The sequence below is a fragment of the Dermacentor albipictus genome, chromosome 10 (assembly GCF_038994185.2).
Source record: "Dermacentor albipictus isolate Rhodes 1998 colony chromosome 10, USDA_Dalb.pri_finalv2, whole genome shotgun sequence".
NCBI classification, from domain to species: Eukaryota; Metazoa; Arthropoda; class Arachnida; order Ixodida; family Ixodidae; genus Dermacentor; species Dermacentor albipictus.
The window spans coordinates 90,610,037-90,634,906 of record NC_091830.1 but is presented as its reverse complement, the minus strand read 5'-3'; the positions used below and the strand labels follow the sequence as shown (position 1 = coordinate 90,634,906).

Here is a 24,870-nt window from a genome sequence, read left to right as displayed (position 1 = left end):
TTTTGCTACGGGCAGACACACGCTACGAGCTTCAACGGCTTGCTTGATCCATGCGCACTCGCCCGTGAACATATCGGGTTCTACGTAAGAGGGGTGAACTACATCCATCGTAGCTGCGGAATCGCGAAGCACTCGGCACTCTTTCCCGTTCACGAGGAGGCCGCGCATGTAAGGCTCGAGAAGCTTCATGTTCTCGTCAGTGCTGCATAATGACAAAAACACGACTTTTGTTTTTGTTTCTGGATACTGCGCCGAAAAGTGACCCGGCTTCTGACACGTATAACAAACGCGCGCTTGCCTCGTCTCGAACCGCTTTCTGCGTTCGGCTTCGGTTGTCGCCGTCTCCTTACGTTCGGTCGGACTGTTTTCACTCGCATCCGCACTACGTGTGTCCCCCTTTGCTCTCATGGGCGCGAACTTCGGCCTCTCAAACTTGGATCCAAATTCACCCTTTTGACCGTCCTTAGCTCCGCGAGCCCGACGCGTCACAAACTCTTCGGCTAGCTCAGCAGCTCTAGCCACCGTACTAACGTCTGGCCTATCCAAGACCCAGTACAGCACGTTCTCAGGTAACCGACTATAAAACTGTTCCAGCCCGAAACACTGCAGAACTTTCTCGTGGTCACCAAACGCTTTCTCTTCTTTTAGCCACTCCTGCATGTTTGACATAAGCCTGTAGGCAAACTCTGTATACGACTCACTTTTCCCTTTCTCATTTTCCCGAAACTTCCGACGGAATGCCTCCGCTGACAGCCTGTACTTTTTTAGCAGACTCGATTTCACTTGGTCGAAATCCTCTGCCTCCTCTCTATTCAAGCGAGCGACTACGTCGGCCGCCTCGCCGGGTAACAAAGTGAGCAAGCGCTGTGGCCACGTTTCCCGAGAGAACCCCTGCTTCTCGCACGTTCGCTCAAAGTTAACCAGGAACAAACCAATGTCCTCTCCAAGCTTAAACGGCCGCATCAGGTCAGTCATTTTGAACAATACTCGTTCTCCTGCACCGTGTGCCTGACTTCCATTACGGGCGCGTTCCATCTCTACTTCGAGACGCTTCATTTCCAAAGCGTGTTGACGGTCACGCTCTTCCTTTTTCTCTTGTTGCTCTCGTTCTATCGGTTCTTTACGTTCACGCTCATCTTTCTCTTGTTTCTCTCGTTCTATCTGTTCTTTACGTTCACGCTCATCTTTCTCTTGTTTCTCTCGTTCTATCTGTTGTTTACGTTCACGCTCATCTTTTTGCTCTTTAAGTTCCCGCTCCTGTCTTTTTGCAGTCTCCCTCTCCTCAATGGTCTCAAGGCATTCCGACAGCTCGTCATCCTCAGCTCCTAACTCAAGAATAGCCCTTAGCAGTTCTGGTTTTCTGAGTTTGTCTGAGACATCCAGACCCAACTCTCTTGCAAGCTCCAACAATTTCGGTTTGCGCAACGACTTCAAATCCATGGCTGCTCTGAATGCTGCTTTCTCTACTGCCTACTATTGTCTTGCCGCAAACTAACCCGGCAGCAACGACAACCACAATTACCAGCTCTGTTTCTGACACTAACAAAAGCCTGGCAAAACTCAGAAGAAGAAAGTCCCGCACTCACCAAACCTCGCAGCCAAGAATTCAGCGCAGTCGTTCCGCTGCAGGCAACCAGTCATCACACAGGGCTCGTTGCACTGCTCCCAGATGGTCGTTGTGCTGCTCAGCATACAGTCAACCGCATATCTTCGCTGCTGGCCTCCGTTGTCGCGATCTCACCGCTGGCAACCAGCTGTTTGAACCGCACCGATGGCACCGGCTATTGGCATCTCAGCGCTGCCATCAGCTGTTGGAACCTCAGTGCTGACACCCGTTGTTGCAACCGGACCGTTGGCGCCCGTTGTTGCAAATGGGTCGCAAGCCCCAAGGGTAGCGTTGGCCTGGCGGCCTGGGGCACACTGGAAGCATCCGAAGGTCCCAGCAAAGCATGAGGCGACTGCTAACAGAACAACTTGTTTATTCTAGCATCGCAAAGAGCGGGCGGTCAGGTCGACCGAAGTAGAGAGACGGGAGAGCACGTTACTCAACAGAAGAAATCGGAGCCTCCCTCCTGGCGTCCGGGGGCAGCTGCTCTTATACTGGGCCTCTTCAATTTTCGCAGTTCTGGCAGCCCGCTGGTAGCCAGACGGCAGCCAGCTAGTTCCGGTTCTGACAGGAAGTCACGTGGGCTGGGATCCCAAGACAACCCGAACCTGCCCGAAGTTTGCAAAATCGAACGCCGGTACAGCTGGCCAAATGTAAACATGCTACCAGCATGGCAGCGCCCGTCGAGGCCGACGCGCGCTCGGCGTAGTCGGTCCATTTATGCGTTGCCACCTTGAAAATGTATAGTTGCATTCAGGAATACGATCGCTTTCGCGCGATTTCGCGCGACTCGTTGCAGGACGCGTACTGGGCCAACCTCGCCTTGCGCAGCGCAACAGATGGCCTCCGACGCGGCAGATGACAAGACGCGAAATCGTGATTGTATACTCGAAAGCGATAGCTGGAAGATCCCTGTTCGCAGCGATCACGTCGCCCACCGGCGACATTGATGAGTTGGCGCTGTATCATCACAAGAGATGAGAAAGCAGGTTATCGGGTACGTCTCATACGCATAAAATTTCGCGCCGACCTGCTTAGGCTTCTATTTCAGAAAGTTAGTTGTAGCTGATGGTGCCTCTCATTAAGGAGCTGGACGCGGCTGGCGCGTGAAAATGCACGTCGCCTGTGACCAGCGAAACGTTTCACACTAAAAACAACATTGGTCGCAATCATGAGAGCAATAAGCCAATGTACGTGTGTCTAAATGTACCGAGTGCAATCAGTGTATTCTTAGATCAACGGCCTGCAGTTCGAACACATATCGGTTTCGAGCTGCCACCTAAGCATACGACAGAGAGACGGAGCGAACACGGGCTAACTGCAAAGCCTTCGCTAACTGCGGAGAAAGGAGAGATATACATACGCGAATTATGTGAAAAGGAACGCCACCAGAGAAAGACGAAACCAAGATGTACCGCAATGTGTGAATGAGCGTCTACAACTTGCGTGGAACACGATGCAGATAACATGCACGCATGAGAGCGCGGCGCGCTGTTCACCGCCGCGAAGAAGCAATCAGGGGACACACACACACAAAAGCTTCAAACGGTTCACCAAGGCTCGTATCACACCGCTTCGCGATGCGGAACGGAGCGTTAGCACCTAAAAAGATAACGCTAGAAGTAAGGAAATCCGGAGATGACCGTATACAGTTGGCTGAGCGAGATAAATTTAAGTCCTCAAGCGCCCGCGTTGAAATCCGTGAAGTCCCCGTAAAGATGGCGGCGGGCGCCCATCGCCTCTTTTAGTCGTCTGCTAGCCAGAGAACTTCCAGAGAGCAGCCAGACCAAAATCGTCCTGGCAGGTTCTGGCAGCTCGCGGGTAGCCAGAACCGTCCAGCGCGAGCAAAACGAACGCCCGGCGGAAGTGCGTAGCGCGGTGGGTGGAGCAACCCGAGAAAAACGAAGACGCTCTGGCTGGCTCTGGCAGCCCGCGGGTAGCCAGAAGTGGAAAATCGAAGAAGCCCACTTTGGCGTCGCGGGCAAGAAGGAAGGTCACGAGATGACACCACGTGACAGCAAGGCACGGACGGACTGAGAGACATGTAGAGACAAGGAGGTGACGCATCAGCCGGGCCGGCGCCGGTCAGACCTCCTCGCTTCACACTGGGGGAACTCCTCTCCCCGGCTGCCGCGCTTTGACAAGCGTGGGCACACACACACACACGCACACACAAAGACACGTGGCACTGAACATGCCGGGACGCGCTCGGCGGGGATGCGTCGCGGCCGCTCCGAACGGGCCAAAAAGTCCGCCGCTTTGAACGAAGCTCCGGCGTACGTTGCATCCGCGCTGGCTTTACCGCGCGTCGTAGGCGAAACGTAACACTCCCAATATCAGTGAAGTTGTAGGCATACATTTTCATTACTTATTGTTGTGAGGTTCCCGAGCTCGCACAAAAACATGTCACATAATAGGGTGGATATCTTTTTCACATCACCTCGGTAAGAAGCGTTTGTGTATTCCTTAAATTCTGTTTAGCTCGATTTCTCTCATTATGAAAAAAAAAGAAAATGAGCTCCTTATATTGACCTTGCTAAAGCTTTCTTTCTTTTCGCTGGAACTAATGTCTACACTTTATTGAAATTGTCTATATAATCTCTTTCCAAGTTTTTATACCCTATATAATTGCTTTTTTTATTTATCAGAATTTACGGAAGATTGTTGGCTCTTTTATTTACTCAGATTACAAGTGTACCCTCATCTTCGTCGATGCCAAGGAAAAAAAAAACAGGCAAGAGCAATAACGATGTTTATAAGGTCCCTATTTCTTGTTCTTCTCTGCATACACCACTAAAGTTATTTAGGTAGACAAAACATTTTGCGCAAATACAGGCAAAAAGGACCATCATTTGGGCTTTGAGAGCAAGCCAACTCTATTGCATACACATGATACGAGTGTACTTTGTACGAAAGACCTAGATTATTTTCTCTTCCAATGCATTTGGCATGTATTGCACATGCAATATCATGCATTCAACGTTGATAGCGATCGCTTAAAAACTGGCCCATCAAAATCACCACTGAAAGCGGGAAACCAAGCAAGCAAAGAAATAAAATTGAGCGTGCAGTACAACCGGCTATGTTCAGCACTTCGAGTTGGGCAAATTATTGATGAAACATCATGAAGTTCACAAAAACTACAATGTGGCCTCTTGGCCTTCTTAGCAAAATGGCTCACTGGGGAAAACATCATGTCTCTTCGCTAATAACTTACAAAGAGAAAGAGTGCTGTCCTTTGAAAAATAAACATGGCACTAATAGGCTATGCGCGTAAACTTTGCAGTGCGTGATTCCATGTCTCTTGTGTATATGTATACGTCGTAACTACACTCTAAATTACATGCAACCTAAGCAGCATGCCCAAAACGTCTGAAGTGCGTCACTATGGTGACGAGTTCAATTCATCCTATCGTCTGTTTCTTGTTTTCTTTTTTTGTCGTAGAATAAGACTTATGCCTCGTCAAAGTGAATGTCGAATTTATTAAGCAACATTTCAAATACTCATTTTTCAGCCTTTTATATTCATAGGGTTTTTTACCTTTCATTGATGGTGCCGCTGCAGCTGCTCGCGTTTCTATTATGCTTAATTTCGTCATGTCACTGGCAGTAAATTTGCATTTAATTTGTTTGGATTGCTCTTTTATGGGCCGAAAAAAGCGCACAGTAAGCGTTTTAACATGATGAACGATGAAGAAAAGATATACGCAACATACTTGATTAACAAAATACATGTGACTTAGAATAATTCAAAATTACCTTTAAAAATAGGGTTTTGGGATCCACGAGAAATTCTAGAATTTACGACCGTTACACATCACACCTAAATCACAGTTTCATCATTGCAGTCGCAATTGAACAGCGTGCCACCGTGACTTCTGGCCGTGCTATTTGCAGAAACACATCCTCTCGTTACGACCTATTTAGATTCTTGTGAAAAATATCACCACATTCATTTCTTCACTTTTCGCGGTAACACTTAGGAAAGCAAGAAAGGGAGTTGTGGACCTTCTAAAGTGTCAAAACAGAGAGGGCATGAGCGGACTCACAGTTGAGTGGTGGAATATTAGCAGTATTTCCGCCCTCGGACATTATTTGCCAGCACCGAATCTGGTGCCAACATTGATAATAGGCGCTCCAAGATTTGAATCACTGTTCGTGTTTGTTTTAGATGCCGAAACCGCGGACTGATTAGTACTATTATTATTAAGACAATTGCTCCAGCATAACTTTGACCGCCTCTGATTCTTGACTTTGCACGTAAACATCGCACGTAAGCGGGCTATATTGCGTTTCGTCCGCATAGAAATGCGGCCACCGAGGTCCATCTCTGACCCGCGACCATTTGCTCAGCAGCGCCACGCCGTAGACAATGGACTACTGTAGCGAGTAGTGGCTGCTGCTATCCATCATACTACGTTCGCAGGGCTTTGTTGGAAACACCGAAAAGACGAGAGTGTTGAAATACGCAAGTGAAGCAGATTTCCACGTACTCGGGGCTTGTCGTTTTCAAATAAAAATTGTCTAGAGCAACCTTCTGCGGCCCGATTATTGGCCTATCCTCCTTAGTAGCGCAATAGCGTTAAGGTCCCCTTGTTCCGGAAAATCCCGTGTCGGCGTCCTGCGTCCGGTGCTGACGCTGAGGCTGAGCTTGTTGTGAACAAAAATCATCCCGAATCAAGCATACCCAACAAGTGAGGCCCTTCGTCTAGCGCATACTTGTTGCTGAACTGATTGTATTCCTCAACGTAAAACGCGACAGAAAATCGTAAAGTACCACGTACACACAACCTACAGATACGATGGGGCCGGACTGTAATTTGAAGGTACGACAAAGCATAAATTTGTTACGCTGAAACTCAAACGCAGACCCCTTTTACAGCGTTTGTGCAACACATGGAGTGGCGCGCCCGGTTCCTTCCAACACCATTCAAAGTGTTCTCGGCTCCGTTCATCTGGGGTCCACGCAGGAGGCCGCGTTCCTAGCAGAAAGCTCGCTGTTTTGCACAGCGTTCGCCGCCGGCGTTTCCCGGTATCCACTATGGTTACATGAGTGGAAGTTGCCGCGAAATGTGAGAAGCCGTCAGGGGTATTTGAGTGCTATCGCTTTTCACTGTTAAAGGCAAAGCTTAAGCGTACTCCAAAATATTGGGTATGAGCAATAAGTGAGGACCATCATCATCATCACCATATTTCACCCTATCTTTTATATGTAGGCTGTACTGTATTACTTGCTCTCGATTTCCCATTCATGTCACTACTAGAGTTAAATTCCACTCTCTTCTATAAGTACCACAACCACCAGCAGAAGGAACATCTTCAGTTTGAACCTTTCTTTTAGGTAAGGTCACGGTGAAGCTGACTGGGTAAACTTATTTGCCCCAATTAAGGAACTAATTAAGTGTTTCGGACGTTAATTGTGAAAGCGCAAGTACGGTTCTTCATTGTTCCATGGAAAACGTTCATTTCTTCCTGAGTCCATTGCAAACCGTTAAATTAGGGGCAGCGAGCTTTATGGTAAACGAAGAGGAAGAAGAAGAGCGAGGAACGCAGAGGAGCAGCATCCTGCAAAAGAGCAGCAAATCCGACGCCTGCAGACGTGAGTATTTCAGAAAAAGTGACTTTTCTATGACATCGTCGTTTATTCTCTATGATGATGCTGCATGCTTTGTACGCGTCGCCGTTAAATTATGGGGTTTTACATGCCAAAACCACTTTCTGATCATGAGGCACGCCGTAGTGGAGGACTCCGGAAATTTTGACCACCTGGGGTTCTTTAACGTGCACCTAAATCTAAGTACACGGGTGTTTTCGCATTTCGCCTCCATCGAAATGCGGCCGCCGTGGCCGGGATTCCATCCCGCGACCTCGTGCTCAGCAGCCCAACACCATAGCCACTGAGCAACCACGGCGGGTAAGCGTCGCCACTCACCAAGTTGCTCCATTTTTGGTTTACCACGTATGGCCAAGCCCTTAAACTTATGAAGAGGAGAGTAGAAGGTAAGAAAGGTTTAGGCGAAGTTTCGCTGATAAAGGAAGAAAAAGATTGTAACGCCACCAAATTGTAACGCCACCAAAAGGGCTCATGAATGAGCAACAACAAAAACGCTATCTAAACATAAGCAACCGTCCTGTTCTCGTATGTTACAGGCGAAAATGTGCTTTCGTAATGCCAAGCTAGCAACGATATTTCATTGGCCACAGCTCTCAGGCGGTTTTATTAAAGAGTCTTTTTCTCTGCGGCATCTCTGTGTTGGAGTTGTGATAGTGATTTACGATGATACGTTGTGATAGATATTACTCGATGCATTTGTTGGACACCTAAATAGCTCTGCTCATAAGAATGCAACTAAATTTCGCGTATGCGCATAAAAACCAAGACATTATTATACCTCTGACTAGCATCGCGTACTTACGCACGGCCGCTGGGTGCGGGTTGCAATGGGAGCGAACGTGACAGTCACAGTTGCGTCCTCGGCCGCTTGGCTGGGCCCAACAGCACTAGTTCGGGGCGACAGGACGCAACGGGAGACGGCGTTCCGAGTGCGTTTTGAGCCCTGTTTCCCGGCTGGGGGGGTCGCGGCAAGGGAAACTTTTCGATGCATGCGACAGGCCGCTACTTTTCGTTCTTATTTTATCCAGCGGTCATGCTTTGGGTAAGCGCCGGACGTGTGCGTCTCGTGACGCCCTAAAAACACGAGCAGAGTTATAGCATGAATTGTGAGATGCTGGTGAATTCGAACGATAGAGAGACATCACAGAGACGTTGTCAAGTGCGTCCGGTTAAAAGAAATTTAAAGAATTCAGCTTTGTCAGTCGACTCTCGTCATGCAGTTGCGCTCACAGCATCGTCGTCATGAACTCCTCACGTATTCGTTGTCACAGACCGTCGGTCGTGGTTGTTCCATCGTCATCACTCCAGCTTCGTCTTCGGACGAACGTCCGATCACGAAAGTCGGAGACGAGACGAACGTCGGATCAGGCCCCTGTGGTCAAATACTCGTCGCCGTCCAATTGTCCTTACACCATTTTTATGTCATTGTAATAATGTCCCGAAAGTCAAACCGTCATCATCATCCATTGGTCATCATACTTTTGTTGTGATCTCATCGTGCTCGTTTTGTCGTTGTCACTCTAACTTCGTCATTCCAGTCTTCTCATGCAGTCGTCGTCACACAGTGGTCGTCATGCTGTCGCCGTCATACCACTTTCGTCATCCCATCTTCTTCTTAATTCTATCGTAGTCAAGGTGTCCCATTCAGTCTAGATTAGGCCACCACTGTCATGCCATAGTCATCACTGCGTAATCGTCAGACCTTCGCTATCATGCATCCGTTGTCATACCGTTTTTGTAATGCCTTCGTGATCGGGCGGTCGTCCTCAAGTCATCATCGCAATGCAGGCTTCGTGATACAACACTCGTTACACCGCAGGCCTCATACATTTGCGATGCCATCGTCGTAACACAGTCATAATGCATGCATGAGCCCTCACTGTCAGCTGATGTCGTTGCGCTCGTTCCATCGTCGTCGTTCTAACTTCGTCGTCCAACTGTCATCATGCCGTATTAGTGAAGCCATTGTTGTTGCACAGTTTGTCATGCCATTGTCGCCCCTCCATCGTCGTAGTACACTTGTCATCATGCGTTCTTTGCCCTACTAATGTCATGAAGTTATCCCGGGTGTTCCATCATCGTAATTCGAGCTCCGACATCCGGCTCTCGTCATGCCATTGTTGTCACGCCATCATTGTCACAAAGCCATTGTCGTATCATGTTTCTCATGCCATTGTCGTCATGCGGTCGTTGTCATACCACTTTCAGTCCATCCAACGGCTTCGTTGCTTCTTCATCATTCTACTTTCATCAGGTCATTCAATCATGATTATGCTACTTGTTGTCATGTCATCGTCATCTATTCGTCGGCAGACAGTCCCCCTTACGCGTCCGTTGCCATACCATCGTCGGCATACCATTGTGTTCATGCTATCGTCATTATTCCAGATTCTTTATACGCTTCTCATCATACTGCCATCGTCACACCAAGGTCATCATCCTATTGGAATCATGTCGTCATCGTCATGCTGTCGTAGGTGTACCATCGTCATGATAATGTTCGCCTTATTATGATAATGCGTTTTTTCTCGTAGAGCGTTGTCGTTGCGAATTAGTGAGTGCCATCATGAAATGCCGTGATATCGGAATTGAGGCAAAGCAACGGAACTGTGACAATGACCAGTACAGATGGTGAGCAAACGTGACTATAAAGATACCATGTTTCGCTACACAACTCGAATTCTAATCGTAATACCATCGAAAGTCATCGTGTGATGAGTTGTGCCGTAATTTCGTTCCTTAGTTATATACCTACGGTTGGGGTCCAGTGCGCCTACACTGATATTGAAATAGACCGAGATGACAAATGAGCGCTAACTACCAATACGCGTTTATCGTCTGTGCTGATTATACTGACAATGATATCTGTCCGAAATACGCGCTTCACGTTTTAGGACAGATAATTCACCTATTACATGATGCGCCACAGAGCGCACAACCCAAGCACAATTGCGACAAATATTTGGGATTGGCATTCATGTCCTACATAAGAAACTTTGAGCCTGTTACTCTGTATGTCTCTATGGAGCTTCTTACGCCGACCCATTGAACCAAGTTGTCTACCAGCTCTTTGGTCACTTGGTATGTGCAAGCGCTCCATCATCGTCACTACAGCTTCGGGATGTGCCTGCCATAATGCCGCTGCCTTTACGCATTTTGCTCAGGCCTAGTGATCCTACTTGTATAATAGCTTCTCTCACTATATCGGTGAGCTCTTGGCAGTGATGCCGTCAATGTCACTCCATCATCGTTATTCCAGTTTTGTCATCTGACTCTCCTCATGTCAGCGTCATCATGCCGCTATGCACATGAGCAACTTTGGCAAGCGAGCGTGATAGCAAAGTGTGGCGTGTATGCTGTGTATAGCCGAGTCACCAGTGGTATCGCGATAGCCACTAAAGACGTTCAAAATGTCCCTTTAGGAATACACTGTCTACCTTCATTGCTCGAATACTAATCGCATTACCCTCTAGAGTCCTTTTAAGACGAGCTCTGTCGTAATTTTTTCTAACAGTATGTTTTCAAGAGTGAGCTTAAGCCGCTTCTGCTAGCTTAAGCTATGCCAACAAAGAAGTTGTTTAGAGTGCACATTGTGAAATAAAAGTAATCTGTGGTTTTTAAGGTCTCACAGTGGTATAGTGTCTCATGATGGACGCCTTGTATGATAGCGCAAACATTTTCTTACCTGTAGTTTCTTAACGTGCAAACAGGCACAGTAAACAAGCGTTCTTACATTACGCCTCTTTGGGAAAGTGGCTGCCGCGGGGAGTACTGTAGCCGCGACCTGCTTCTCAGCAGTGCAAACGCATTCGCCATTGAGTGACGCAAGTGGCAGGTTCACGGCCACACGGATTGCAGTGAAGGGCAGTGCATCCAGCACCCACACATTCTTTTATTTTTCCATTGGGTGAAAATTATCTGAGCGGCTCACTAATAACGCGCTTGCTACATTGCTCGCAACAAAAAAGTGGGATGCTATAATTCCCCAGCCGACCAGTATCTCTAAGTCCATTTCTCACAAGATGGAAGCTAGATTTTAACCAATTTAAGCGATTCTCCCAGGAAAAGTACTCATGTTATACACAGATTGCGATTGCAAAATGTTTCTTTCGAAATTCGCACGTGCCGAATGGTATACCTTAGGTCCCTTCACCTCAATGACAAAAACTGAGTGTCGTTCCGCACATCCACCAGCAGTCCCTTAATTCGAAAAGCCTCGAATAACAATTATTTTCCTTGTGCTGCTGAGCAGGTCATCAAGTATGGCGATTCGAGACGTATCACTCACAGGTAACCTCTTTCGAACCTCTTTCTTCCGATGCGCTGGAATTGCGTCGGTTGTCCAGAATGTGGGAGCTATAAACTCTGGTGTGCCATTTTTTTAGGCAAATGCACTTAGCAAAACATTGTGCCGGCGAAATATTTCTAAAGGAAGCTGGAGTAAATCACAGCAGAATCCGCTGAACCTGTGCGTCCAAAGAACATTTATGAAAGACACCGCAAAAGTTCCATTGGGTGGTTTGTAGCAACTTACGTAAGCAAGTGAAATACGCTGTAATCAACTCTTCCTTGTATGTGAATTTCAAAGCATGGCACTCTGAGCGTTCTCTCTGACTCAACTCAGTTATGCGCAAGTAACAGTAAGTGAATAAAAAACGCAGCACAATTTCATAGCTTTATTAGTTCTAAGGACCGCTGTGTAGTCGTTACTGCGTGTTCCAAATTGATAATAATGTTGATTCTACATGCGTGTTTCTGTAGCATTGTCAAAAATCGAACAAGAAATGTACACATTAGGATTCGCGTATCACGTGTTTCCGTTATCGTTAGGTTACTTTCATCAGTACATTTTACATTGTCCAATGATGTGGAAGTGAATACAATAGTTCAAATACTAGGCGTGGTTTTCGGGCCATTCTTAATTTTATTACCTTGTCAAGCGTGACGAAAAAACCAAGTGCTACTGGACCACCATGCGAAAAAAGTGTTCGATATACATGGGGCGTCGACTGTAGTACACCAGTTTGGAGAGCATCAGACCTATGCTTTCCTCAAACAACACTGAATTTTTCCGGCAGGCGATTTGCAGAAATCTTCTGTAAAGCTCCTTATTGTGTTTTTGACTTTGTCCTCTCACCATAAACATTTTCCAGTGAAACTGTATAAGTCTGTGTTTCAGGGTTTCGGGGCATCTGTCTGCAAAAACTATCACGTGGGCCGATCCTGCTGATAGTGCAGAACTAATGCAAGCTCAATGGCACCAACTGCTGTTGGCACGGGGTCCTGCCACACCCTTGCATTAGCCTTGCCAGACCTGGGACCCACAGAGGTGGCAGGCGCAAGGGTAATAGCAAAAATATTTGAAAAATATTCTTTGGAGAGCGTTTTCAAAACGTTTTGCTAAATAATCCTCGGCGCCAACCGCACGAACACGCTCGTGCCACTGCTCGCGCGTTCGTCGTCGTCGTCTTCCACTTTTGGCTGCGTTGTCGCTCATCATTCAGCGTAGAATTTCACTAGGCTGGCCAAGGCGCGTTTACGCGCGTGTGAGCCGTTGCTTAAGAGGGTGCGAGCCACTCATTGTCTTACGTGGCGGACACATGTATTAACTTAGGTGATACGTGCATGTGTGCGTGCCTATATCGTCACGATGACCGAAGATCCGAAGATGAGGACAATATATACGCTCGTCCCTTGGTAAAAATTCCGTGTCACCTCTCTGTCACGCGCCAAACAGCTTCGCTGCCCATCTACCTTCACAGAGTGGTATGGCTCATGATTTTCTTGTTTCAGTTCTTTTTTACAAAAATTTTGAGTTTAAATACCACTTCTCTGTTTGCACTATCCGAAAAGACTTCTTTACTGTTTCCGTTTATGATTTCTGCAATATATTCTCTTTTACTTTACTTTATAAAAATTTTATGCGGAACGACTATTTAAAATTTACAATCGCATGGAAAGCTTTGTTTGCAACATGTTCTTGGCATCCCAAATGACAATAACTAGTCGCGAAACTTGATCTGTATATAGCGAACGCGACAACGAAATCATTCTCACATACGACCGTGAACAGCGTTAACCGGCCAAGTAAAAATTCTTCAAGGAAAAATTTCCTAGCATACGTACGGAATTGGGTAATTGGAACAGCGGCATAATCCTGGCCATAGATACCTTAAAGAATGGTGGAGGTGATAACGTGAGCGAAGTTAGGAACGTGATATAAGGTATCCACTCAACTTCGGTTCCCGGAATGGTCTAGTCTTCGCGCATCTTATGCTGTACGCTAGAGAAAACGCAGGCGAAAAATGATTTGCGCACAGCAACGTCACCTCGTGGTATCAACGAATGAGGTGCTCTCCATGGAAGAAGTTGGAGTACATTGTTGATTTAGTTTATGTAATGTCTAACCGATAAAAAAGAAACGAATTTGACCGTACAATGTCACCCGTTTAGACGGTTATAGGTAAAAGAATTGCCGCTTGTCAGTGATGTAATAGACGAGCGACTGACCGTTTGTGTGTTTTTATTGTCTTCAGAGCCCGTGAAGAACCTGTACAACGATGTGCCTTTGCGATACACCAGCCACTGTGATGCTATTGGGAGTTTCGTGCCTCGTAAGTACGCCGCATTTGCAAGCATGTGAGCTTCTTTAGGCAACCTACAAACCCATAAAGCGGCGAAACGCCTAGAGGCTGTTTCACATGCTGCGGCAGAAACGACGAAAATCGGTGCAATCGCACGCGCTGCAATGCGATTTTAAGATGGCGCATTTCACATGATCGCGATTTCAACAATGCGACTGGTGCGACGTCCATGGCTGTTTACGGCTAAGTTGCGTGGCACTCGCTGCATAATTCTTTTAATGTAATGAATAAAACATTTACATTACAATACTATTGACTTTTTCTTATATAATATGAGGGTTTTGTAATTTAAAAGCGGGTCAAAGTTAAGAATTGTTTTGGAGTGCGAAACAGTGGTTAATGAAGTTCGGTGCGATGAGACACGGCGCACGTAAACAGCGTTTCGCAGCTGGTTCAACGCTGTGTTTCTCTCATCCACCTTCTATGAGCGTTCTATGATCGTACTATGTTCCTAATGTTTCTTTGTGTCTTCATGATTAGCAAACTCCTCTCTGTGTTTGGCAATTGCATATAGTCTCCTGGCCTAATTGTTTGTCCCCATATGGCATGGTATTGGCCTGTTGTGTTTCAAGTTCAGCTACTCCTGCGGTTGTGTTTCTGAAAGGCGTGGTAGTCGTCCTTGAATCTCACATGCTAGCTGCCATAGTATCGTGCAATCAGATTCCGGGCATTTGAGGCCAATAATTTGGGCTGCACACTGCAACTTTACTCTGTCTAAGTGCTTGTTCGTTTGTTGTTGCTCGTAAAGGTCTTCAAGCATGGTAAAGATGGAAAGGCCTGTTGGTACACGACGCCTCTATTCGATGAATTATCTTTCTTTGTGTTCGCTGCTGGTGATTCATACAGTGTAATACCTTGGACGCAAGTACAGCGTCTGCAACTTTCCATACAGTGGCGTAGCCAGAAATTTTGTTCGGGCAGGGCTCCCATTGCACCTCGGCCTCCTCTTTAAGGGGAAGCTTTAGCTCGGGTGTGCCTATCTAAATACATGCAGAAGGAGAATTCGTTTTTATCGGCAACCACTGCACCAAACTTGACGAAACATGTTGCATTTAAAAAAAAGAACTGAAATTCTAGTGACTGTTTGTTTGAATGTTTCATTTAGTTGTCAATTCCTTGTTAAAAATTGGCAGCATTCGCCAATATTCAGTAAACAAAACTATCAAGTTTGGGACTCTGTAACTCGAAAATGAAAAAGGATATCACAACTCTGCGAATTACCTCTAATGGTACATTTACAACGCAAAAGATTAATATGTTACACATGAATCTTAAAGAATTAATATTACGGCAATACGGCTTTTACAGAACCCTTGCACACAACGTATCCAATTTACGTATGATACGAATTGGCGCACCAAATTTGTCCGCTATGACTGTTATAGTAGGTGGCATTTACAGAAGCGCGATATGTGTTTTTGATGCAGAGCTATTAGTTTGTAAACGTCGTGCTTCTATTATTTTCAAAGTTTCGAATTTTTCAAGATATTTTCAAGAAAATTCATGCCCTAAATCGAATTTCAGCTTTTAACAGACACTAGAATTCAACTTTCTCTCACAAATGCAACAAAGTTTATTAAAAGCGATTCAGAGTTTATCTCAGAAAATCTTTTCTGCGTTTTAAATGTGTTTGAATAGGCCGCGTCGGAGTTAGGCGCGAGCTGAAGCTTCCTTTTAAACAATTTGTCGAGGGATCAATTACATAAATATTAGGTGCATTGCCATTGTCAAAGATGCTGCAATCGAATTGGTGAACGCTACGCACTGTCAAAACAAGTTAAATGTGTATTTTTTTCGTAAAGGAGTATACCCGCATATCCCAAAAATTGTGCCCGAAATAACTGATATCAATGCTTCCATGTTTCTGTCTATTTAACAAGTACAGAAAATATCGCACGAACTTTAGAACTATATCAGTTCAAAACCTGCTAAGCAGTGCATGCTGCTGATGCGAAAAAATGTAAAGGCCATGAAGTGAACAAGTTGAGAACAAATATGTTAATGAGAATTTGTCGCTGAAGAACCATGTTTAGATCCTTGTACACATGCAACAGCCAATAAAAAATCTCAATGACGCTGCCATTGGTACTAATGTATTACGCAGGAGCAGCTGTCGCCAGTCGTGTATCGTGAGTGATTGCACCGAAGTTATAGTCGCAACAGAGAGCACGTATACAAAGCCGTTCTGCATAATGTACGAGGGCGAGTCAAATGAAAGTGAGCCAATGCGAATATATGACCAACGTGGTTCTTCATTTAAAAGTAGCCTCCATGAGCATTTGGAGATTTCTCCCATTGACTAACGAGTTGCATGATTCCAGTCTCATAAAATTCCTTGACTTGCTGCTTCAAAAAGTCTGCAGCTGATTCTTTCACGCCATCGCGCGACACGAATCTGGTTCCCTTGAGCTGTTTCTTCAGGTGCCCAAAAATGTGGAAGTCGTAAGGCGACAGGCCTGATGTGTATGGCGGATGTTGCAGCATTTCCAGCTTAGGCTTTACCAGTTTTGTATTAACCACATCAGCGACACGGCGACGGGAATTGTCGTGGAACAAGATGGCCCCATTCATCAAGTTTCCACGTCGTTTGTTCTTGATTGCGACACGCAGCCGATCCGACGTCTCGCAATATCGGAAACTATTGAAAGTCTATCAAGATTTAGCAAATTCTATCAGCAATGGTGCCTGACGATCAAACAAAAAGTCAACAACACCTTTCCGGAAGGAATGACGGCCTTTGCCTTATTGAGGAAGGGGGGGGGGTGAATTCGAATGTGTCCACTGTAAGTTTTGCCTTCGTGTTTCAGGCTTGCAGGAGTGGCGCCATGGATCGTGTCCGATCACAATTGCAGACTAGACATCGTCACCCTCATTTTCATACCGGATCAGATGAGTCAAGGCAGCGCCGAGCTTCTCCGTGTTCTGGCGGTGGTTCAAAATCTTGGGCATCCATTGCGCAGCCGAGAGCCGATAACCGAGATGTTCATAAATATGGCGTGAACCGAACCGTGACTGATGCTCACACGCTTTGCCAGTTCATCGATGCTTATCCTCCGCTCTTGTGTCATGGACTCGACCTTTGCAATTTTGTTGGGGATGATTGTACAGTGCCTTTGGTCCGGTCTTGGATCGTCTTTGCAACTTTCAAGTCCTCCTTTGAACCGTTTGCTCCAACGCTTCACAGTGGCCAATGAAATGCAATGTTCAACGTATACGGCAGCAATAGGGTGACTAATGTCTTTTTAGGAAACGCCTTCAGCTGTCAAAAACATCACCGCACAATGCTGCTCAACTTCTGGAGCTTGCATTACGTCGCGCAATCATGTTCAACCCAGTGTTTGAGAGCATTAAAGAACATTATCCTCACACCTCCGTGTCACTTTTGTAAATGAGAGATGCCTGTGTGCTACGCGCATGCCCCGTAGATAATGAACCGAACCATTATTTCGCGGGGTGGTTAGGCTCACTTTCATTTGACTCGGCGTCGTACATTAGAAATGCGAAGATACAATGGAATAAACAAATGCGAAGATACAGCTTGATAAACGGCAGAAATGCGTCACTGGAAACAAAGTTCACTGCACATATACACAAAACCTCGCAACAAGATAGTTAAATATAAATATAAGTCTCCAATTAGGCTACGTATCTAAGAAAAAGTCACTGTATATATAGCGTCTAACAAATCAAATAAACATAATGCGCAATCACAGATTCACAGAATCCTAGATCCCGCCCCCATTCCATCCACTTCCTTCGATGTTTCGCGTGCGACGGAAGGCGGCGCGCTTCTTCCCCGCTTTTCTCCTTTGCGGACACAAAACTGAGCCACCATCGTCGACTCAGCTATGCCGCCCCCCTCCCCCTACGGTTTCACTCCCACATACAGCATGCGGCGCGCGGTCACTATGTTATCGCTCTTGGACTTTATACAGAACATGAGGGCGACGACAGGAATGCGCTTGGAGTGTACATATAATTGCTATCGGAGTAATATAATAACACTATCCGGCAACTGAAGCGTCCAGTGGACCATTGCTTTCTGCAAAAGAAGTAAGAAAATCGAACTTTTACCATTGGACATTTCTCTGCGCCGCATCAATGACTATTTTATTTCCTTTTGTGAGGAGGGGGCACCGAAATAAATAAACGCAAAGGAAAGTATCTTGGCCACAATTGAATGCCTACTTTGGGCACCTAATGTGGCTACCGAAGGAGGAATGAAAAGGGATGAACGTTTATTGTGAGAAACAGCAAGAAAGTGCTCCTTCTTCGCCCTAGGTGGGTGGCTCTCTTAGTCCAGAAACCAGATGGCTAATGCCGCAGCCCGGGCCCTGTCCACCAGACCTCGCTGACATTCCAGGCTCTGTGTCTCTAACATTTGCTTCCACATTTCTTCGATCGCTTGTGGCAGTTCTGAGGCATCATCTTGACTGGTTTTCTCGTGGTGTGGGCACGCCGACACCATGTGTGGGAGGGTGTCTGCTACAAGACAATATCTGCATAGGTATGAGAATTTGGTGGGGTGCATCAGGTGCACGATAATTCCATAGACGTATCGAAGAGAACATGAGACGCTTGGTCCACTGAAAACCATACGCATACTGCTCGGTTTTCTGCACCGGCGATACAAGACTTTCCGGAGAGGTTTCCCTCCAGCGAACACGGTTCAATTCGTTGAGTGCACACAGTGATGGTGGGTAGCGACGATTGTTTCTGTTTCGCGTCTGCTAGACAGAAAGCGTCCAAAACACTGCCTGGCGAAAATCCACTTGGCCAGAGAAAACCGAACGCGCACCCAAGTGCGCCGCGTAGTGGTCGGGGCAACACGAGAAAAACGCATGCGCTCTAGTTGGCTCTAGCAGCCCGCGGGTAGGGTAGCGAGAACAACAAAAAAAAATATATGGAGAGGCTCAATGTGCTTTCGTGATTAAAAGTCAAAGCCGAAAAAAATAAATAAGAACACAGTTATATTTGCTTGTTTTAGTGTCTTGACATTGATGCTTTGGCATTAATTAAAAAAATGATGATATTTTTATGTGACATGACGGCACAAATGAACCACCGCAACGGTTCGTCTAATCGGATCTGACTGCGTGTTTTGCTAACTTGCCTGATAGTGTATTGATTTGGCTTGTCTCGTTGTATGTTCCAATGTACGACTTTGGAAGAGTCAATGCACCTTTGGCGTCAAATGTTTATAACAACATTAAACCCCCAAAGTTCCGCACTTGAAAATCTAGAGCACAACTTTGAAAATGCCAATGCACCTTTCGCATCAATACTTTATGAGAACGTTACACTCATAAAGTCTCAGAATTGACATCCTTGCGCACCGAAAGTTCTGCAGACTCCGCGAGATGCCGCGGCGACCCCGCCGTTGGCGCGAATACACTCTTGAAACTTTGTTCTCGGATGGGGCTGCTTGCGTTATGTGACTCCCGGTGCATGGGCGTTGCCGCGAAATCCAGCCCGAGTCCGGAATGTTTGCGGTGAAATGTTTTTTCGAGTGTGAAAAAGGCATTTTAGACAAAATCCAGATTGATTTCCGGCGCCCGGGGTGTCTTTGGTTGGCGGTGCATGGACAGCACGAAAAAATTTCGGGGGGGGGCGGGCTGAAACTCCAATATCCCCCCCGCCACCCCCTGACTACGCCACTGTTTCCATAGTATCCGCTCGTCCATCCCCCATGATTTTTAGAATATTCTTTTCACTGGGCGTAGGACTTGTGTCCAGGCATGGCACAATTGTTTCGCCCATGGGCTAGCTCTGCTATCTCGGCATTACTCTAGCTGAGGTTTTGGGGCTGTTGACATGTCGATAGATTTGTCCAGCTACGTGAAGCGCAATATCCAATCTGGAGCGGTTCTTGATTGTGGGCTTATTCCCGATGTTGATGTAAGCTAACTTATCACAAAATGAGAGGCCAGACTGCCTAAGAAAGTCTGCCATCCTGTAGCGCGTGTTGCATCGTTTTTGATTTCTGTATAATATAGCTTTCCTACAGACTGTAGTACTCGATAGACTATAGTACTTACACCTATTTCTGCAGACGTTATGTGGAAACTAATAATTTTGACGAGTCTTCTTTTCTAGCTTTACTTCAAGAAGCGGCAGTGTATAGGATTTCAAGGCATAGCCAGGCGCGTCTGTCTTCAGCGAAAAGCAGCGAGAACACAGCATTCGAAGCTATCAGCAGTCGGCACTATCTGCCTGCATCGCTTATTGCGTTCAAGATATATTCCGCGCGGCGCATAATGGACTGCGTGGATGTATAAAGCGCTAAAGAGCGATACCAGCTTATATTGATCGGAACGTCATCGGTTCACATGACGCCGCCAGCAGCAGTGGTCAACTTGCCTCATAAATTCACCTTGCGCAGCTGTCTGCAGCAGTTGGTGTTGCCGCGGCGCTGTCGCTTATACTGGTCGTACCAAATTTCATCGCTCTGATACTTACACCAGGATGCTTGGAGATGAGCAAGGGAAACAATGCTTCCGCACACTTAGACAACTTTCAGAGGAGCTTTGTCGTGTATATTTGAATACATGAGTGTTCTTTAGCGAGTACCCAAGCCCGTCACGTAAAAAGTGTAATGCTTCGCAGCTGCACAAAAATGCGTAGTTTTCGAAGTTAAGACGTTTAATTGCTATAATGGTGCAAACATAGAAGATTGGCAGCTTTATAAGGCTGCCTGAGGCTGCGTAGTTTTACACGACGCGCACAGCTTCTTGAAGTGCATCATGGATGCCAATGCATGATCTCCGGTTGGCGCAAATCGTAATGTCATCTGCGTAGATCGCGGTCTGGATGGTAGCTATCTGGTCTAGTAATACGGCAGTTTGTCCAAAGCCACGTTTAATAGGGTGGCCGATAGGGTCTAGACCTATCTCTACAATTCTATTAATCTATTACAATTCTGCTATCAGCCCTCCATGATTGGTCAAAAATTTTTTTCGACCACGCCCACTTCGCCTTTCTGTCACGCGACGTCACGAAAACTGCGATACCTCCCCATCTGAGATGTGTGCACACTGATTATGTATGATTTGACAGAGGAAAGAAAAACAGTTATTTCTGATTCGACCTTTTTTCACCATTAGCCCTCGGCTATTGCTAAAAAGTTTTCGGGCTCCACCCACTTCACGTGCCTGTCACGCGACGTCACAAAACCGCACAAACTCACCGCGTCAAAGTGATGTTCACGCGATAAAGATGCAATAATAGTCGAACATAACTGAATTTTCTTCTGAATAGCCGCAGGCTGCCACGTTCCGAAAGGAATACAAGATGGCTGCCGCCGATCGCTGAGACGCTGGCTACTCGCACCTGCCGCAACGTATGGGTGTATTTGCCTATAATAAAACTTCTTGCGTGGCCGTGTAACGTTTTCGAGCCCTTTCGGCACGTGTACCACATCATTCTGCCAACTCTTCTTTGCTGAGCATCCGTATCAGCGTCATTCTGAAGCTTCCGTTGCATGCCACCGCGATTTTCGACCAGCCACCACAAGCTAAGTAAGAGAAAGCCGACCAATCGCAGACGCCGGCACCACCCTCTTCATCCGGTAATCGATTTTTAGTGCACTGGCTCTGCCCCAGTGAATCCCTCACCACTTGAGCGTTCTCCTTGCCTCTTGTCAGCCAATTAGATACGACAAGCCGCTCAGTGTAGGCAATGTTATTCGTTTTTCAAGCAAACAAATGTGACCTCCTATGAGCGAGCAGAGCGTTTGATTGGTCTGTTCAGACAAACCTGCGGTTGACCGCCCGGTGCTTGCATCGGTGGTTACGCAAAGTTACGTCAGGAGATTGGAATAGAAACATATTGGAATAGTTTTACGTTATAGGACCCCTGCAACGCTATTGCGTCAGGCGGATGGGGCTGTGTGTCAATGAATTGCGAAGGGATCCGTGTTTCTGATGGTGACCCCTGCAATCCTATTGCCATACGCTTAAGAGTGGGGAGTAGTGCGCGTCAGCTTACAATTTCGGCCATGATCAGTTATTGGTTGTGTTTGATGTACACCCGTGGGCTGTACGGGTGGTGGCGCATTGGCCTTGCTGGAAACGGGAAGTGAGCTTTCCGGGGCCGCGGGGGTGGATTTTCGCTCAGGTGATGGTAACCGAGCAGGGCGAAGGCAATGTGATCGCCATGCATCACGTGAAGAGGACAGGGAGCGTTCGGATAAATGTGGAGAGATTGAGATTTGGCGGAGTACGGCCCCTGTTTATTTTTTAAATATCAGCCACTGTGTTCTGGACAGCGGACCCCAGGAACTATTGTATTGACAGCTGCCCCGGAACTGTGACTTCAGCCCTAATGACTTCCGCCTGCAAAATAGCAACCAATCCCATATTTAGAGAGGCGCAACTTTCGTTCAGTGCCTCTTGTGCACAATAGTATTAATGAGATGTTTGCAAGGAGTCGTTATGATGTGGCTCTATGTCGATCATGATGGTTTGCGGAGTGGGTTGGGATTTAGAATGTCCTTTGGCGATAGGGAGAGTGCGTGGGGAAGGGTATAGAGGTGGCAACTCTTCTGCCCAGCTCAGCACTCGCTCTTTCTTTTCATATCCGTTTCTCTTCTGGCCCCTGGCCCTCAAATGGCAGCGACTGGAAGACGGATCTCTATAGCGGCCAGCCGAGCCACTCTCGTGAGCTTGGCGGGGATCGCCGGGTGTTCCGCGAGTGCGGCTGTGTCTTATAGTTCAGGCTTTCTCCGCTGAGCTCCTTTGTGTCTTTGCTGATTGCGTAGAATTTCAGTGAACGCTCAGCTCAGTCGTCATTCCAGGCTGACCATGCGCTGAGCTGGGCGGGAGACGCTGTTACTTGCGGTTGTTGTACTCACGGAGCAAGTGCGACTTGTTGGGCGGTGGAAGTTGACGATATGGACAGCGACGGTCGGCGGCGTGATGAGCGCCACTACAGTGAATACATTTAGGTGTGCACTAATGTTCCATCCCAACGAGGTTAAACGGGGTCGGTCAGGCATGGGACAGACGTCTGTTACAAGGTCCGTCGAAAAGCATACTTGGCACTTTCTGGCGTGATCAGAAGACGTGGAAGCGGAGACCTACTCCTATGCCAGGGGTGTTTGTCCCCAAGCCGCAAATGTCCCCACTTCATTAGGTGTATTAGGTGCACCACATTGGAAATAGTTCTCTTGGGAGTGGCCCAAACCCCCCTTTTTTGTGCTCACGCGGGTTTCGATGGCAAGTTAGAGCGCAAGCTGCTTTCCCAAGCGTATCACTCCTCAAGAAAGCCGAACGTAAGGCCTGGGAACGCTTGTGCCCTTTTGAACCAGTGGGTGCTCACTAGTGATGAAAATCGTACCTTCAAGCTCCCGGAGCTGAGGCTGGCGCTCTATCACTATACGACGGCTGCGGACAAACACAAGTTTATAGAGCCGATAAAACTGCTATCCTTAGCTCGTATAGCTGTACACTAATTTCCTATCGCAAGCGATGCTTCGTCTTTCGGACAAAACTGTGACTTTATTTTTTTTGTTTTTTTCTGTGAGGCCGTCACTATTTTTATCGTGGGAGTGAGCGCATTGCAAACACGTGGTGACGTCCTCGCTTAGCTGTTGGGTTCCTGAGCGTTCGCAGCAGAACGCCTGGTGCGGTCTCTCACTGTTCTGTATCAGGCGACACAGCGGTGGCCCGGCATTTCCCGATGTCAAGAAGTCCTGGCCGGAAAAGGAGGTCGCTCGGGTTCGGATGGGCTTCATAGGCAGCGATATAAGACGTAAATTTCAGCTTATGATATAAATTGAAATCCATTGCTCGCCTGTATAACCTTATGGATCTTTTACTCTCACAACGATAAATTAGGAATAGTTGCACAACTGTCTAATGGTACCTTTTAACTTAAGCGGCACGTGAACGTTGCTCGTTGCTTGGAATAAAAATGAACGCACGTACCGATTTGGTCTCGTGGTATGTTATTGAACTAACCCCTCCATGCGTTGCAAAACCTCTGGGCATTGGTACACCGTATGCCAAGACACAACTTAGCGCACACAAGTTTTGTTGTCTTTCATACGCTGCTTCAGCGATACCATACTCACGTCTGCATCTTTTAAGCAAGAATACTTCATTTCCTTAATATAAATGCGTTGGATCAACAATGGCTTAACGCCTACGCAATCTGCGTGCTATTCAATGGGCTCCACGATACGCTATCGATGAAGGTGCCTGTGATGATAAAGTAATTGCAATCACGTAGAAGGGTGCAAGCCTTCCAAAAACATACCTCATTTTCATGCTAATCAGGGGTTGTTAACTGTGTTAACGTGTTTTAAAATTGGTGTGCGCAGCGTAGCAGGAACGAGCGCGATGCAAGCATGCAGGTTCCTCGTCAAGGCGTCAGTGGCGATGTTCGAACATCCAAGATTTCTCATAAGCAAGCGAATCTCTTTTTACTCAGTTTGGTGCTCGAATAAAATGGCTAATAATGTAAAGATTGAATATCTCTACAAGCGTTCGCATGATCACCACCGACCAGTAAGCACGTCAAATATGACAACGTAAAACAGGTAGCCTTTCATTTTTATCATTTATACCCTTAGACTAGACGGATATATCGCTAAGCTCAAACATTTACACCTCTATGACACTGCGTTGATCGTGCGTACTGATTGTGACACAGATGCTCTTCTCCCACCGCTTCAATATCGTATGGCTACGGGGCCTCGTCTCTTTATTGCAATCTATCGCGGTTGTTTCTGTTGACCATTCTGTCCAATGTAGAATAGTGCTGAATTACCTCGCGAATATGTTAATTGCTATGCATTCTGTTTCCTTCAGTGCCCGATTTTTATACTACGGATGGTGAAATAACATACCCAGATCCACTGATAAGTAGGAACTTAATTCAGTACACAGAATTCTCTTTTATACTTTTTTTAATTGGTTAATGTTTCAAGGAAACATGTAATGCGAAGAAAATAAATGCACAAATACGCGAAAATCCGGCGTCCGCGTCACCTTGAAGCGATGGTA

At 46.6% G+C, this 24,870-nt stretch overlaps 1 protein-coding gene across 16 annotated transcripts in view; it reads left to right on the top strand.

Moving 5' to 3' along the window:
- The first annotated feature begins 7,111 nt into the window (after window positions 1–7,111).
- The window catches only part of LOC139050997 (uncharacterized), a 124,505-nt gene continuing 106,746 nt past the window's right edge, over window positions 7,112–24,870 (top strand). For 14 of the 16 annotated variants that reach the window (XR_011509186.1, XR_011509185.1, XM_070527942.1 and 11 more), the window contains exons 1-2: window positions 7,118–7,205; window positions 13,757–13,834. Coding sequence is in view for 14 of the 16 variants with exons in the window: in XM_070527942.1 (XP_070384043.1) it covers window positions 7,121–7,205; window positions 13,757–13,834 (163 nt within the window). In the remaining 2 variants the exon portion in view is untranslated. Of the gene's footprint in view, window positions 7,206–12,399; window positions 12,565–13,756; window positions 13,835–24,870 lie in introns of all 16 variants that reach the window. The other 2 variants (XM_070527947.1, XM_070527945.1) reach the window with 2 other exon arrangements.